This window comes from Arvicola amphibius, chromosome 1, assembly GCF_903992535.2.
Source record: "Arvicola amphibius chromosome 1, mArvAmp1.2, whole genome shotgun sequence".
NCBI classification, from domain to species: Eukaryota; Metazoa; Chordata; class Mammalia; order Rodentia; family Cricetidae; genus Arvicola; species Arvicola amphibius.
The window spans coordinates 200,358,960-200,374,602 of NC_052047.1; the positions used below are offsets into that span (position 1 = coordinate 200,358,960).

General features: G+C 43.0%; 1 protein-coding gene across 4 annotated transcripts in view; it reads left to right on the top strand.

The window, feature by feature from the left end:
• The window catches only part of Grk5 (G protein-coupled receptor kinase 5), a 198,263-nt gene that overhangs the window by 129,148 nt on the left and 53,472 nt on the right, over positions 1-15,643 (top strand). For all 4 annotated transcript variants that reach the window (XM_038327005.1, XM_038327023.1, XM_038327014.1 and 1 more), the window contains one exon: positions 12,847-12,924. In XM_038327005.1, the coding sequence (XP_038182933.1) occupies positions 12,847-12,924 (78 nt within the window). The remainder of the gene's footprint in view (positions 1-12,846; positions 12,925-15,643) is intronic.

A 15,643-nucleotide genomic window follows, 5' to 3' on the forward strand; every position in this document is an offset into this window, starting at 1 on the left:
ATCCGTCTTCCTCATTCTTTGCCCATGTTCAGGAACTATGTACTCAGCTGCTTGACCTCTTGATCCCTTTTCAGCATCTGTGGCTTCTGCCTCAGTCCTGGTCCTGACACAGGCCCTAGCATCTTTCACTTGAATGATCAAGCTAGTTCTCAACCATGACTGGAGATTAAAAACACATGGGAGCCCAAGTTGAAACCCCAGACTAATAAATTTGAATCTCTGAGAGTAGAGCCTGTTTTATTTTTTTTTAACTTATTATGGAATGTTCAGTCTACTAAAAAGTAAAAGTCAGCTGTATAATGTAATGCGTCCTCATGTGCCTCTCACCTCACTTCAACAGTATTGGCCCAGACTTCCATCCTCCCCTCAGTGGTGGCTTATAGCAAATATCAACTATCAAAATTGTTTCATCTGTGGAGTTTTCAGTATGTATCTTTAAAGAATAAGGACTCTTTAAAGCAAAATAAAACCAAAAAATGACTTAGATGACTTAGAGTTTATGTCTTTGTTAGTGTTCTATTGTGGGAAAGAGACACAGTGACCATGACAACTTTTGTAAGAGAAAGCATTTAACTGGGGCTTTCTTACAGTTTCAGATATTTAGTCCATTATTATCATGGTGGGAAGGAAAGCATGGCAGCAGGCAGGTAGGTGTTGTAATGTAGTTGAGAGCTACATCCTAAGAGAGAGGCGCGTGCATGCACACAAACACACACACACACATGAGACACACTTCCTCCAACAAAGACCACATCTCCTAATCTTCCCCCAAGTTGCCACCCCCTAATGACCAAGCATTCAAATATATGAGCCTATGGTAGCCATTCTTATTCAAACCACAACAGTTTAGGATGTGGTTCAGTGTTAGAGCTCTGACCTACTATATACAAAAAGACCTGGGTTCCATCCCCAGCAATGCATAAAAACAACATGCAAGAAAAAAGAAAGAGCTAGATGGTGATGGTGTATGCCTTTAATCCCAGCACTTAGGAGGCAGAGGCAGGAGGATCTCTGTGAGTTTGAGGCCAGCCTGGGCTACAGAGCTAGTTCTAGGACATCTAGGGCTCTTATACAGAGAAAAACCTGTCTCGAAAAAACAAAAAGAAAGAGAAAAAGAGAAAGAAGGAAAAACCCACCGCAATACTGTTATTATAACTAATTTTTTTTATTATTATTAAATGTGAGTGTATAAATTTCTGATTCTCTTGTACACTTTATGAGTTTGTGTTTTGCTATCTGTAGAACTGACCTGGGTTTATACCATTTGGTTTTTCTCTTGGCTCCAGGCTCCCCCATCAGCACCTTCTGTGTTGGGCCTGTTGTTCTTCTAGAGTAGAGGAACTACTCCTCCAGCAGCTGCTTACTTACTGGGCCCTCAGTATTTTTTGTAGATTTCTTATGTGTGTATTGTGTGTTCATGTTTGTACCTGATTGCTCAGAGTAGTCTTATGTCCTTCCAGCGGGGAGTATAAGTTATCTGCTCATCTTTCTTTATGAGACAGCAATATTCAACACCTAAATCTGTTGAGTGGTGAAGGTTTACGGCATGGCAGCATTCTAATTTACTCTTCTTCATGCTAATGGAGCACTTTCTTTACTTCTTCTATGGCTATCTAACAGTAAAGTTCAAATAGAAACTGACTGAGGAAAGCTTTTCTTATATTTATATTTCAAGATGCCCAATTTGGGTTTGGGAGATAGCTCAGTTGGTAACATGAAGATCTGCCACCTACCTAAAAAAAAAAAGCTGGTGGTAGTGTGCTCTTATAATCACAGTGCTGGAGAGGCAAAGACAGATGGATCCCTGGGGACACTATCAGTTAGCCTAACCTATTTGGTGAGTATAAAATTCAGTGACATACTTTCTCAAAAATCAAGGTGAAAAATACCTGAGGAACAACACCTGAAATTGACTTCTATCCTTCATATGCTTATCCATATACATACACTCTTCCCAAAACACAGCAAATCAAGAGCTCCAAATTGGCTCCCTAGCACCATCAATAATGGTAATGCATGAGACTCATGGCTTTAACTGAGTGGTATGTGTCCCAGTGCACTGAAGTTCTTGTCCTTATTTCTTCCTGGAATCAATCACTGTTGGCCAGTGGGAACCTCCCTTGGAGCACTTGTGGAACCCAGGATTTACTAACAGCTCCTTGCTGTCTGCAGTGACAAAATTCTGGATCCATCTTATACTATAACAAGGAGCCTGGTTCCTTTGCCTGGAAAGTGACATTTGGGAACCACAACGTGACACTAGAGGTGCTCATTGTAACCAGATAAAACATCATTTCTAGCAAGTAGTAATGTTTTTCAAATCTCCAGGGACTTTATTGTGTATCTGGGGTTGGAAAGTATTGATTTCAAGCTAATACCCAGGTTCTAAGGATGGCTTACCAGATTAGAAACCAGCAAACCTTTGCTTTCCCTTTAATTCCCAGCCTTTACCAGATGTTTTTCCACTTCTGGTTCTACCCAACTATTTGCTTGTTGGAGCTCTGACTTGCTAGACTAAGTTAAGTTTCCTGGACCTGACTGTCTGAACCCCCTCTTTCTGCGATGCCACTCCATGATCTCATTTCCCTGGCAGGTGCCTGCTTGTTCTCCTGGCCCTGTTAGAACCTTTCCCACCTCATTTCCCCTCTTCTCCGAATCCTTGCTTCCTATGTACACACGTTATTACACTGTACTGGCAGATGATTAGTAACAGAAATTGCCGGATCCAGAGATAGGCTGCCAGGATGGTGCAGATTCTGTCTCTAGATCTTGTGAAACTGTGGGCAGGCATTAACCTCTCTGTATGAGGGACTCCTCTTTTCCAGGATCTTTGGTTATGGCCCTCAAACCTGAAGACCACTGGTCAGGAATGAACCAGGGCCCTCTGTGTGTACCCACCTGCTGCAGTCACCTGGACTATGTTTTGAAGAGCCTTCACTTTGGCCTCATTTGCCTTTCTTTAGGGACTCAGAACACTGTGACCTACAACAAAGATTTCACTTGAGCCAGGATGAGAAGTCCTAGTACCAAGCTCCTCACTAGTCTTTAGCATTTCATTCATATAACAAAAATACTCTTTGCTGGGTAGAGTTCTAGACATTTGGGACAAATTGATAGTCTAGCCTAAAATGTCTACACTTGTAATGTTACCTTCTAGCCAGGAAAGGATGTGCCCTGTGCCGTAAGCACAAGAGGACAGTGATTTTTAAGTCCTAAAAAGATGTAATTGGGGTGGAAAAATAATCAGAACAGATTACAGTATTGGGAGTAAGGAAAAGGAGGCCTGGTTGTAGCATTGAGACAAGTGGCAAGCATAGGTAATCTTGCAAAGGTAACATGCGACTGAAGATTAGAAGCAGTTGGAGCTAGTAGGTAGTGAAAGGGCATTTCGGAAAGGGAACCTGCTATAAAAGGCTTGTTGGCAAGAGTGTCCATGGTTAGAGAGGAAGCACAGGGAGTAGGACAAGCATTGATCATGTAAGACCCTATGCCTCTGAAGAACTTTGGCGTTTATGTTGCATGAAGCTCAGGAAACAAAGGGGGATTTTAGCAAAGCAGTAGATGGCATGATCTGATCTAGGTGCCTATTGCTAAATCTGGTAGAGCCAGTTTATAGCAATCCAGGTGAAAGCCACTGTATTTGGGCCAGCGTGAAAACGGTAGTGACAGGTGGTTGGATTAGGCTTGGGGGGCATGTATTAAAGGCAGAATTTTCACAGTTCCCTGATGGACTAGAAATGAGATAGAATTGTTGAGGATGTTTTCTCTGTTAGTCAACAGAATGACTGACCAAAGCAGCTTAAGGAAACAGAGATTTATTTTAATTCATCATGGTGGGGAAGTCTTGGTATCAAGAACTTGAGGCATCCATAGTCAGGAAGCAGAGAGTGATGAGTAAAGGCTACCATTGCCTCTTCCTCTTCCTCCTCCTTCTAAAAAAATGGCTTTCTTACTCCAAAAGTTTTATTTGTGCCTGCATGGATATCTGTATACTATGTACATGTCTGGTACTCTTGAAGACCAGAGGAGAGTGTTAGATCCCCTGAGACTGGAGTTACAGATAGTTGTGAACAGTCATATAGTGGATACTGAGAATTGAACTCAGGTACTGGAATAGCAACCAGAGCTCCTAACCTCTGAGCCATATCTCCATTCTCATTTCCTTCCTTCCTTCCTTCCTTCCTTCCTTCCTTCCTTCCTTCCTCCCTCCCTCCCTCCCTCCCTCCCTCCCTCCCATCCTTCCTTTCTTATACAGTTGGAGGACATGAGTGGAGCCATTCATATTAGGGTAAGTCTTCTCACTTCAGTGAACCTCATCTAGATTGCTTCTCATGGGCATGCTTTATCTCTTTCATGATTATAAATCATGTCAAATTGACAGTATTGGCCAGCTTCGTAGCAGCTGGGAGAATGAAGCAAGACTAATGCCTTGGGGAGCTCATGCTGAGAGATCAATAGTTTCATTTCATAGTCTGAGCCTTTAATAAGATATACATATGAAGATAAGTATCTAGATCTGGGGCTCATGAGGAAGGTTTGGACTGGGAATGGAAAAGCAGAAATTGTCACTATACAGCTGAAACATAAAGCCTTGGTCTGTGGGGCAGCAGATAGAGGCAGCTGGAACAGCAATGACGACCATAGTTTACCAGTGCAGGACCAGGGCTGCTCCCCATCTGGAAAAGATGAGGTGGCAGCAGCCTTGAGACCTGTCTGAAGAGTTGGTGAGGCAGAGCAGGATCAGGCTGAACTGAGGAGCTGGTGGAATTTTCCAGCCATGTACTATGTTAGGTGCATCTAGTCCACAAAAAGGGAAAAAATAAAACTCAATGGATGCCCAGTTTCTGCTTGTGCAGTCCTTCCCTTCTTACGGTGCCAGTATCCAGAGCTGTTTATTAGAAAGGAAATGGGAGTCCGTCTCTTGCATTAACAAGTCAAATGCTCTATATACACCTTGACAGAGCACCAACTTAGAGAGGCTGATCTGAACCCTTGGTACTTTTAGTTGGGAATTAGCAAGTCCCTTTCATTGCCACTTGTTGTCATAATTAGCCTTTGGCCCCATCTTTTATATTTAAGGACTTTGCTGAGTTTTCTAGTGCCAACATAACTTCTCATGTGAAATTTTTATTTTTTTGTTTCATTTTGACTGGATGAAGGAGGTAGGAATGTTTGCTAGTCTCTTCTTGAGGTATGAGGGAAGGTTGGTGGATACTGAGCCAGGTTTGCTTGGCATGTATTTATCAGATATCTTCTATGAGCGAGGCTGCCTTCTGCAGTTGGGAGATGCACAATGAATGGAAAAAGCAAGTTCTTTACTGTTGTTTTGTGTTCAGTACAGTGGCTGAACCTTAAGAAACTACTGTCCCAACTGGCAATTGCAACTCTGCAGCTACCAGCAGCAGTTTGGCCACATGGGGCTGCAGCCAGGCAGGAATTCTGTTCCCTCAGCCACTGCTAAATCTCTATCCTTCTTTAGACTCAGGATTCAAAGGTTGAGGTGAAATTCCACTAGCTCAGAGAGACTGAATAGCAAACAGCTAACCTTCTCTCCTTGCTTGTGTCTCCCAAAAAAGGGCCTTCCTTGTGCTCAGCCCCCACTAAAGACCTTCACTACATTTTGTTATTCCTTACCATTTCCTGTCAGCTGGTTGACTCAGCCTCCTGACCCCAGGTTAATTTTATTTAATCAAACAAATGTAACATGTCTTTGCATCATTAATAGAAGCAGCAGAAACAAATATAACATACCTTTATACAGTTAAAATAATATTCCACAACACTTTACCACATGGGAGCTTATCTTTTTAGGTTAAGAAAAGATCAACTATCAGCAAATAAGAAAATGCCTAAAGAAGTAAGCAGCACCAGCTATAAGTTCAGAGAGCTGTTAAGAGTAGGAACCAACATATTAGAGTGGGTCTCTGATTCTTGTGCCTGCTCTTGAGGCTTTTTCTTCTCCTGAATGCCTTGTCCAGCCTCGATGTGTTTTTTTCTTTTTCTCATTATATTTTATTTTGTCACGTTTAGTTGTTATCTCATAGGAGCCTGTTCTTTTCTAATGGGAGACAGAGAGGGGGTGGATCCAGGGGGGAGGGGAAGTGGGGAGGAACAGGGAGGAGTAGAGGGAGGGGAAACGTAGCTCAGACATTACTCACAGGCTGAGGTTCAAAGGTCATTCCTGGTAGTTTTAGTCTATACCCTCACAAAGATAGGGGCCTGTTCTTCCTTTCTCTCAATGATACCATCTCATATGCTGTGCCAAGATGACACAGTGAATCTCTGACCCAGGGGCCTGCTTGGGCTGTTCAGTGAGGGACATATGACAGGCAGGTACAGCTTTTGGAGTAGGCCAGATCCATCTAACCCTGCACCTCTGAGGGTGTTCCTCATGCTGTGGCTCAGCATTGTAGCTGTAGTGCAGAAAGTAAGCCATGTTGGGCCTTACCCCCTGCACACGGTGCAGGGTATCACCTGGCTCCTCCCAGGAAGTGGACACTTACCTGAAGTGTGAATGTTGTTCATAGCAGGGAAGTTTACAAAGTTACACAGGTGAGGAGATTAGCTGCTATGCTTCCCTTGTGCTGTCCGCATGTTCTGACATGCTAGGATGAGGGAAGGCACTAAAATAGTCTTATCTGTGAGAGCTTGGTCTTCAGAAGAAAGTCTGGGGACTGAGATGCCAAAGTGGAAGGGAGTTGAGAAAGCTACTTTATTGCCACACTGTTCTTCCCCTCTACTGGGTGGAAAGGGCTTGGAGGAGAAGTCTCTGTAGTCAGCACATGCAAATAACCAGGACCAGTGTGAGTGGATCTTGTGGTTTCTCCAAAAAGGTCTGCTTGGAGTAGCACTGCTGCCCAGGGGTGGTACAGACCGACATCACAGGCTTTCGAATAGCTGACCATATCAATAATTATGGAAGCCGGAGATAGCCAAGTTTCTTGACATTTCTGACTTCATATTTCTGCCAATGCTAGACAGTAAGTCTGCTGAGGTGAAGCAGAAACTAGTATAAACTTTCTTCCCCTTAAAGCCAAGGTCTCAGTTGTATAGCCTTGGCTGGTTTGTAGCTCAATTTGTAGACCAGGATGGCCTCAAACTCATAGAGATCCATCTGCCTCTGTGCCTCAAATGCTAAAATTAAAGGTATATGCTACCATATCCAGCTTACATGCTACTCTTGATCCAGAGTGGTTCCTTTGAACACGGTCCTAAAAGAAATCTGAGGGAAAAGGGCTTTCCCTGCTAGGACCTGTTTCCCCAGCATTTTCTGAGATTGATGATGCAGTCTTAGCAGGCCCAGAGCATGAACTAGCAGGTTTATAAGCTGGGTGACCAGTAATGTTGGTGCTCTCTGGCGGTAGAAATAGATGACTAATCCTTTGTTGGCTGAACTCAGTAGAGCATTTTGCTACTTGTGACAAGGTAGCACCTGCTCCCCAAGTCCATCCTTCGCTTCTTATTAGTCACAAATACTGCCTGCCTTATTTTTATCTGGAGTGAATCTGAAAGAAGAAATAGCCTCCAAGGACACTGTGTTTATGAGCAGTGGGAAGGACTTAGGTGGACAGGAAAGAATATGGTTAGAACCTCTTCTGTTGTGGTAGGGGACATGGTCTACTAGCCACTCTGGTGGGAAGGTGTCATCTTCAGATGGAGTTCAAAGGACATTCCTGGCATTAGGTTTTCCTTTCTGGTCTTTTAGAATTATGAGATAAAGGGTCTTCCTATTGAGACTTGGCTGACTTGAGATTCCCCGCCTCAACCTCCAAGTGCTGGAATTATGAGTTTATACCCCAGCTCATCGCTATTTCTCTTCTTTGAAGTCATCATCTGCCTGCCATTTTTGGAAATTTCTAGGCTCTTGGCACAAACTTCTATTGCTGCTTCCATTTTCTGGTATGAGCTGGTATAAACTGATTAGAACTTTTCCTCACTACTAGGATATTGGCAGAGAGGTTGTTTCTGGGCTGGTCCCAGTCTTGTCATGTGATCTGCCTTGGGCCTGTCCGTCATGGCACCTCCTTCTCTCTTTCAGTGGCCTCTCAATATTCATCCCCATGAGCTCCAGCCCTCGTTGGATCATTCTGGAGACAAGGCCTGTCACTCTGGGTGACTTAATCAGTGTGGAAAAACCAGCTGGCATCTTTCTGTTGGTTTTCTGCCTCCCAAAACTCTCAAGTGGTGGTGGCCTGACAGTCTCGTCAAAAAAAGGTCTTTTGATCCAGTAGTGGGAAGGCCTGTCCCCAAGTGCTCCCAGCTGCCTTCTGGTGAAGTTTACATCCATCTGGGCTCAGCTGGGAGACAGCTGACCTGAATGTGATGTTATTTTCTTTTTTTAAAAAACATGGATTTTAGAACCCAGAGCAATAATATTTTCAGATGGTCACTGAGCCTGATCAGTGAGCCCCAGACCTCCGTCTGGTTAAATAAATCTGCCTTTATTAGATGTATTTTGGGACAGTGCAAATTCAGTGTTCAGAGTGGGATTGAGTTACCACAAATGGTGGTCAGTCATTTGCCCAGGGTCCTGGCCCTATAAAGCAGTCTGGCTATGTCCATGTGCCAGACCACAGGGTGAGGCTTCCAGTAACACAGGATACTGGGTGCTTCTTTGCTCCCCCTGGAAAAGGGAGGTTGGCTCTAGTGTTAAAGCTTTGTTGCAACCGCTCTGTAATATTTGAAGCTTGGAACCTCAGTGTTTTCCTCTGTATATTGGGAACAGTTATTCCTGCATGTTGGGCAAGTCTGTCATCAGTGCTCCATGTAAAATCTCCCCCCCCACACTCTGTGTTTACATGTGTGTACGCATCTCAACTTTAGGGAGGATTGTTGGGAATATAGGAAAAGAAAGTAACAGGACAAATTAAGAAGAAAGAGCTACCTCCTCTCCTTAAAGCATCTCAAAAATTCATCAGTCAAAGCAAGACACCATGAAAGTTTCAGTAGTCCAAGTCTCCTTTTGCTAGTGAGGAGGAGCTGATTGTAGGAGAAATATGCTGTGACCCAATGGCACAGTGGGAATCAGGACCTACTGGGACAGTTCTTACCTTGTTGCTATTGACCGTGTGAACCTGGGCAAGTTCTTTGTTTCTCTGAGCCTCAGTTGTAGCCTATAAAATAAAAGGTTGCATATCTTTTAGAACAACCACGACTTAGCCCAAATGGTCATAGGTTTTGTGTTTATACATTGGAATGTTGTGACTCTTGGTTTTTTTATTTGAAGAGGGGCATCAAGGCAACGGAACTTACTTGATTTGGATAAAAATATACTGCTCCCTCTGTGGCCCTTCCACATGCTTCCTGACCTTTTGTTTTGTTTTGTTTTTTGTTTTTTGTTTGTTCGTTTTTATTTCCAGGAGGGTCTTTTGGCAGGCATAAGGGCAGCAGAAATTAGATCCTGAGCTGTGAGCTGCCTTCAATTTGGCAAGGAGGGCCTAGTATCTACTATATCATTTAATGCTTGGAAGAGTGCAGACCTGTCTGCATTGGTCATTTCCTACGCCTTTTTGGTGTGTACTTTGGTGTTGAGGCTGACAAATTCTCAAGTGTAGGTTTTGAAGTGGTTATACCCCATCTGCAATTAGTTGCTTTGTCTAAACGAGAAAGGCAAACTCACTCAAGCTTCTTGTCACACGAGACCTTTCATCCACTTAGCAAGTGCATTGGATGAAGTGAAGGAGCCCTTGTTGGCTCAAGGAAAATGCAAAACTTTGATTTTCTGATTTCTTTAGAACTTGAAATTTACTGGATTGTTCAGTGACCTGGAGTCCTAAGTTTCTTAATGATACCAAGCAAGAGTTCTGGGTATGGGGAAGTCAGAGCCCCAGCCATGTCACCTCTGACTTCATGACTCTGGGCAAGTGGCTCTCCACTACTGAGGAGTGTAGAATGGCACCCTTTGCCTTCCTGGTTCCTGATCTGTCAAGATGTGATGTCATACTCTTCCTGCCATGAACTTCTCTGTGCCTTCCTCACTACAATGAAAAGTATTCTTTAAAACTCTAAACTAGAATAGATTCTTCCTTTCTTAATTTGCTTCTGAATTTTGTTACAGCAACATATAAAGTAATTAAAACAAAAAAAATGGTGCTGAGAAAGTGGATTTTTACTGTGATAGACCTAATCATGAGGTTTGTTGCCTTCAGAACTGGTTGGCAGAAGGAACGTGGAAATGTTTAGAGCTGCAGGCTAGAGTTTTACAAGTAGAGCTTAATGGGCCATTCTGGTGGGCGTTCGGAAGATTCAAATGCTGGTAGAAGTGTAGATAGTAAAGGCTAGGCCCAGGAGGTATCAGAAAGAAACAAATTCTATGGGGAATTGGACTAGAGGTCACCTCATATTACAAAGGATCTGACTACATTTTATGTATGTCTGAGATTAAATCCTAAAGTAATGGACTAATATGTTTAGTGGAAGAAATTTTATAACAATGTAGTCAGACTGTGGCCTGGTTTTTGCTTTCTTCTTTTAGCTTAATTTATAGAAAAAATTCTGAGCAAAAAGTTGCTAAAGGAGACTGCACTTTCATTTCCTGAATACCCAGACCCAAATCATCACACAGAAACTATATTAATTGCAACACTTGCCAATGACTCAGGCATATTTCTCTCTAGCTCTTACATCTTAAATTAACCCTTAATTCTTGTCTTTGTTTAGCCATATGGCTTGGTACCTTTTCTCAGTGCAGCATTCTCATCTTGCTTCCTCTGTGTCTGGGTGGCAACTGTGTCTGTCTTTCTTCTTCCCAGAATTCTCCTAGTCTGGTCACCTCACCTATATTTCCTGCCTGACTATTGGCTAATCAGTGTTTTACTAAACCTATACGAGTGACAAATCTTTACAGGGTACAAGAGCATTCATTATTTCACAGCAAAAAGTAGAACAGAAAGGTATAAAAAATGTTGAACTTTGTGAAGAAAAGAATATGGGCATACTTAAATTGTAGACAGGGTAGGTACAGAAAAAGCCAAGGATAAAAGTAGGTATAATTGCTAGAGAGATTAGCATCATGGAACACAGGAACAATAGGACAGGGGTCTTGAGGATAAGACCTTAGTCATAGAAGGCTCCAGGACATAAAAATGGAAAATGATCTGAAAGCAGAATGCGAGGTGTTTGTGTATGTGGAGGGGGGTGCTTGAGACTAATGTTTTGAAGGCAATTTCCTATGCTTTCCAAGAGTATCTGAGCAGACATTCAGAGACCCAATACAGCTGAAATAAAAGGGGTCCTGGATACATCTTGAGCTAGTCATAGAACCTGATAGCACCATCCCCATAGTGCTAACTTCACAGGCAAACTGAATGCAAGAGTTACAGTGTCATGGAGGCTTGTACGAAGCTTCCAGGAAAAAAACCAATGAGACCAGGAAATGTCTGACAGTTCACAGTCCCAGCAGGGAATTCACATGTATTGTAGTTGACAGGACTATAGGGGTGGTACTGGCCAAGTCTGTTGGAGCTCATATATTGACACCACAAACCCTAGTTGCTGGGCATGAAGCTACAGGGTTTGGTGTTTGATGTGCTGCATTTCTTTCTTGCTTTTGTTCAGGCTTGCTTTTCTCCAGTTCTTTTGGAATGGGAATGCTTATTCTACCACTATATATTAGAAGAACTTTTAAATTTTTTATAGGAATCACAGCTGAGAGTATGTTTTTTGTTTCATGGGCCTCAGAAAAGATTTTGGACTTTTGAACATTTTCAGAACCCTAAAAACTAAAGTTGGGTTTGATAGATTTTGCATTATGAGATAGCTGTGAGCCTATGGGGGCCAAGGACAAATATTTGGTTTGAGTGTCAAATATTTCCACTGTCTCCTGTGTTTGAACACTTAGTCCCTAGAATAGCGATTCTGTTTGTGGTAGCTATAGAACCTTTGGGACATAGCAGTTAGGCCCCATGACAGTGGCAAGCCTTACATGTTACAGCCCAAATCTGTTTTCAGCCTGAGTGTTCTACTTCCTTATCTAACAAAATGTGACTAGCCTGGGTCCCCATTCCTGCCACCATGAAATCTATCATGGCCTTTCCACTATGATGGACTATACCAGTGGTTCTCAATTTTCCTAATGCTGAGACTGTTTAATACAGTTTCTCATGTGGTGACCTCCAACCATAAAAAACGTTTTACTGTTACTTCATAATTATAATTTTCCTACTATTAAGAATTATAATGTGGCCATGTGGTGGTGACGCACACCCTTAATCCCAGCACTTGGGAAGCAGAGGCAGGCAGATCTCTGTGAATTTGAGACCAGCCTACTCTACAGAGTGAGTTCCAGGACAACCAGGGATGCACAGTGAAACCCTGTTTCAAAAATCAAAAAAAGCTCATAATGTAAATTTCTGATATGCAACCCCAAAGGGGTTGTGACCCACAGGTTGAGAACTGCTGTACTATATTACTTAAGGTTGTAAACCCATTTTCTCTTAAAAATATATAAATAACAGTTCCTGTTCCCTTGTCTTATTACCTGTTTCTTTTAAGGTTCTGGTAAGAACATTTAGAAAAATCACTGTGTTTCTTTTTTGTCAAACTTCTATTTCTATTTTCTATTAGAAAAATCAATTTTGTAGCAGAAATCTATTGGACTCACAGTTTCAGAGGTTTCAGTTCATGGTTGACTGGATCAGTAACTATGGAGGGTAGAGTTGTTTTTTTTTTTTAATTGTACTTTGAACTCCCTGTCTAGGTCTTCCTCTCTCTGTGTGATACAGATACCTATTCTGCAGTAAGAGGGAATTGGCCAGGTGGTTCCTGATCAAGAGGTTCCAAGGCACCATAATTATTCCAACTTCAGTAGCAAAACTATTAGTAATTCTGTTTTCCTTTTTGTTTTAGGCAGAGTATGAAGTTACTCCAGATGAAAAACTTGGAGAGAAGGGGAAGGAAATAATGACCAAGTATCTCACTCCAAAGGTAAGAGTCCTCTCAGTCTTCTCATTGGGAGGACTAGGGAGCTCTGTCTAGGAATGTGTGCAACCCTGACACACAGGAAGGGTGGCTGCCTCTGGTCAGTTTCTATCTCCACCCAGATCATGCCTCAGCCACATAGATTCAGAAGGGAGTGGTCCAGGATAGACCTGGCATAGGGTAGGAAACCTGGTTCCTTGTAAGGATCCTCTTACTGCCCACTGCCCACAGATTTAGACAGGAAGGTGAGTCTCACCAAAATTGGTGTTGGAAGTGCACAGCTGGGGGAAGGAAAGATACCCTCACCCATGGTCCTGTAAGCAACCTTAAAGAAACTCATTTGGTGAGCTGGTGGTGATGCGGGACACTGTCTTGACCCATTTAATGGTCTGGTCATAGCTGTTCTACCTATTTGGTTAAGCTGCTTTAGCTGAGTGAACCTTAGAAACATCTACCCCTCTCCCTAATACCTCTACTGCTATTGTTCTTTTTTTGAGACAAAATCTCACTATTTCATGCTGGCCAAGAACTCACTGTGTAGTCTAACCTCAAACATTTTTAAATTTGCATTTTATATGCACACATATACCATGACATGCACAGAGATTAGAGAAGAATTTCATGAGTCAGTGAAATTTTCACCATGTGGGACCTATGGCTCCAACTCAGGTCATCAGTCTTGGTGGCAAGTGACTTTCCACACTGAGCCATCTCACCAGCCCTCAAATATTAATCTTCCTGCCTCAGCATCCTATTTGGTAAGATTATAGACATGTGCAATTATAACCAATTTTAGGTTTCCTTTTTGAAAAGTAACCTCCCTTTTGGTCAAGTGTGGTGTCTTTGTGAAGAGTTCCTTACCCCTTAGGGCCAATGATCATCTTGTTCAGTCCAGTAGACATTGGGCACAGTTTCTCAATTATTGTCCCAAGTTAATGATAGATCAGATAACCACACTTGCAGGACAAAGTCCTTGCCACCATTCTCTTCCAATACTTAGTACTTGTTCTCAAGCAGGTGTGTTCATCAATGACTACAATTGGTGTGTCATGTTCTTTCCATGCCGAGGTCAGTGTCATAGCCAAATGTGTGACTCGTATCATTCTGCCACTCCACATACCTACTGAGTGGCGCCTCTGACATTTTACAGATCTCGTTTTCTTTCTTCTGCAGTGGTTCTTCCTCCCCTCTGCTTCCATCTTAGCCACACACTTCTGTTTATTGGACCTTCAGGCATCACTAATCCTTTATAAAACTAGCAGAATTAATGCTGGTAAAATATCTCTCAAAGCAAAAACTGCCCAGCTTGCTCTGGTCAATGTATGGCCCAACAATATGGCTACTTCCTTCATCTGTGAGCCATTGTATAGCATGCTATCAATGACAACATGCAAGTGGCTCATCCTCTTGACTCACAGTCATGCCATATGAAGCAGCCGAAGGTGACTGCATTTCTGGTCTAGCTTCCATGTAAAGCACAACAAGCACTCTGAATGTAAATATATGATTCACATCTAGAGGCAGTGCTCCTAAGGGGAGGAAGTGTGCCGAGGGATGATGGTGACAACAGCTCCCTGACAGAGCTCCCAGTATGCACACATACAGGCAGCCAGGGCCTGCAGACCTCAGAACTCATGCTGCCACCCATGGAGTCTTTACCTCCTTCCTACCACAAGTGTACTAGGTCTGGTCCTACTCTTCATCTGTACCACCAGTACAGAAGCTGCCACCTACATGTGTCTGCCCAAAACAGTGGCAGCTGACAATGTTCACTTGTTGTATCAAGCACTAACTCAGAGTCCTTTTTATAATATTATTATATTACTATAGATATTCCACCCCATAGCTGAAGAAAGGGAGAGTTGCCAGCTGTCACATCCCAGGTCACACAGCTAGAAAGTGGCAAGGCCAGGACTTGATCCTAATCTTTGTGATTCAGGAATTCTGGATCTTTCCCAAGAAGCACCATTTACTATTCCTCCCGTTCAGTACTCCCCACCACCTCCAATCATCTGGTGAAGGTAGAGTTTCCTTTGCCTCAAAGGAGTAGGCTCTGTGTTCTGTCTCAGTGTAGGGTTTCAGAAAGCACTGGGCCTGCTCCCCTCTCTCTCTTTGCTGCCCCTTTTCTTTCTCTAGTCCAGAAGCCTCTGTCAGGAGACCCTCATCTTAGTCTTCAGGTTCCTCACCTCTGTTCATGTTGTCGCATCTTCTAGAGGCATGAGGCCTGGATTCCCTCATCAGCTCAGATGGTTTTATAAGTGCTTTGGTGCCTGCCAACATTTTTTCCCTTAAGTACTCAATTTCTGAAATTTAAACCACATCATCTGCTGCAGTTCAGGGGCTTGGGGGAGGCCATCCCCTGAGTTGAGTGTTTTCCTACAATAAATTTTGAACTGCTTTTCCTGGAGGAACTTTCTCAAAAGCCTGTTTCACTTCTCAGCAATGCAGAGGCCCAGGTACAGGGGAAGGACTGGGTGAGGGCCTGAACTAGACGCTGATGGCTTCACGGAAGCTCCAGAGCCAATGCCCCCAAACTAAATTATCCTCATCATAGGGCTTTCTTCAGGATGCACATCAAGCACCATCTCCCCCTCACCCACAACTGACTAGTTCAGAGACCCTGTGATCAATACTGTGTAGAAAGTGTTACATTGCATATCTCTCGTGGGTAATGGCTCACCTATCATGGGAACTTATCAAAAGCTCTGAGAAGGCCTGAAATGAG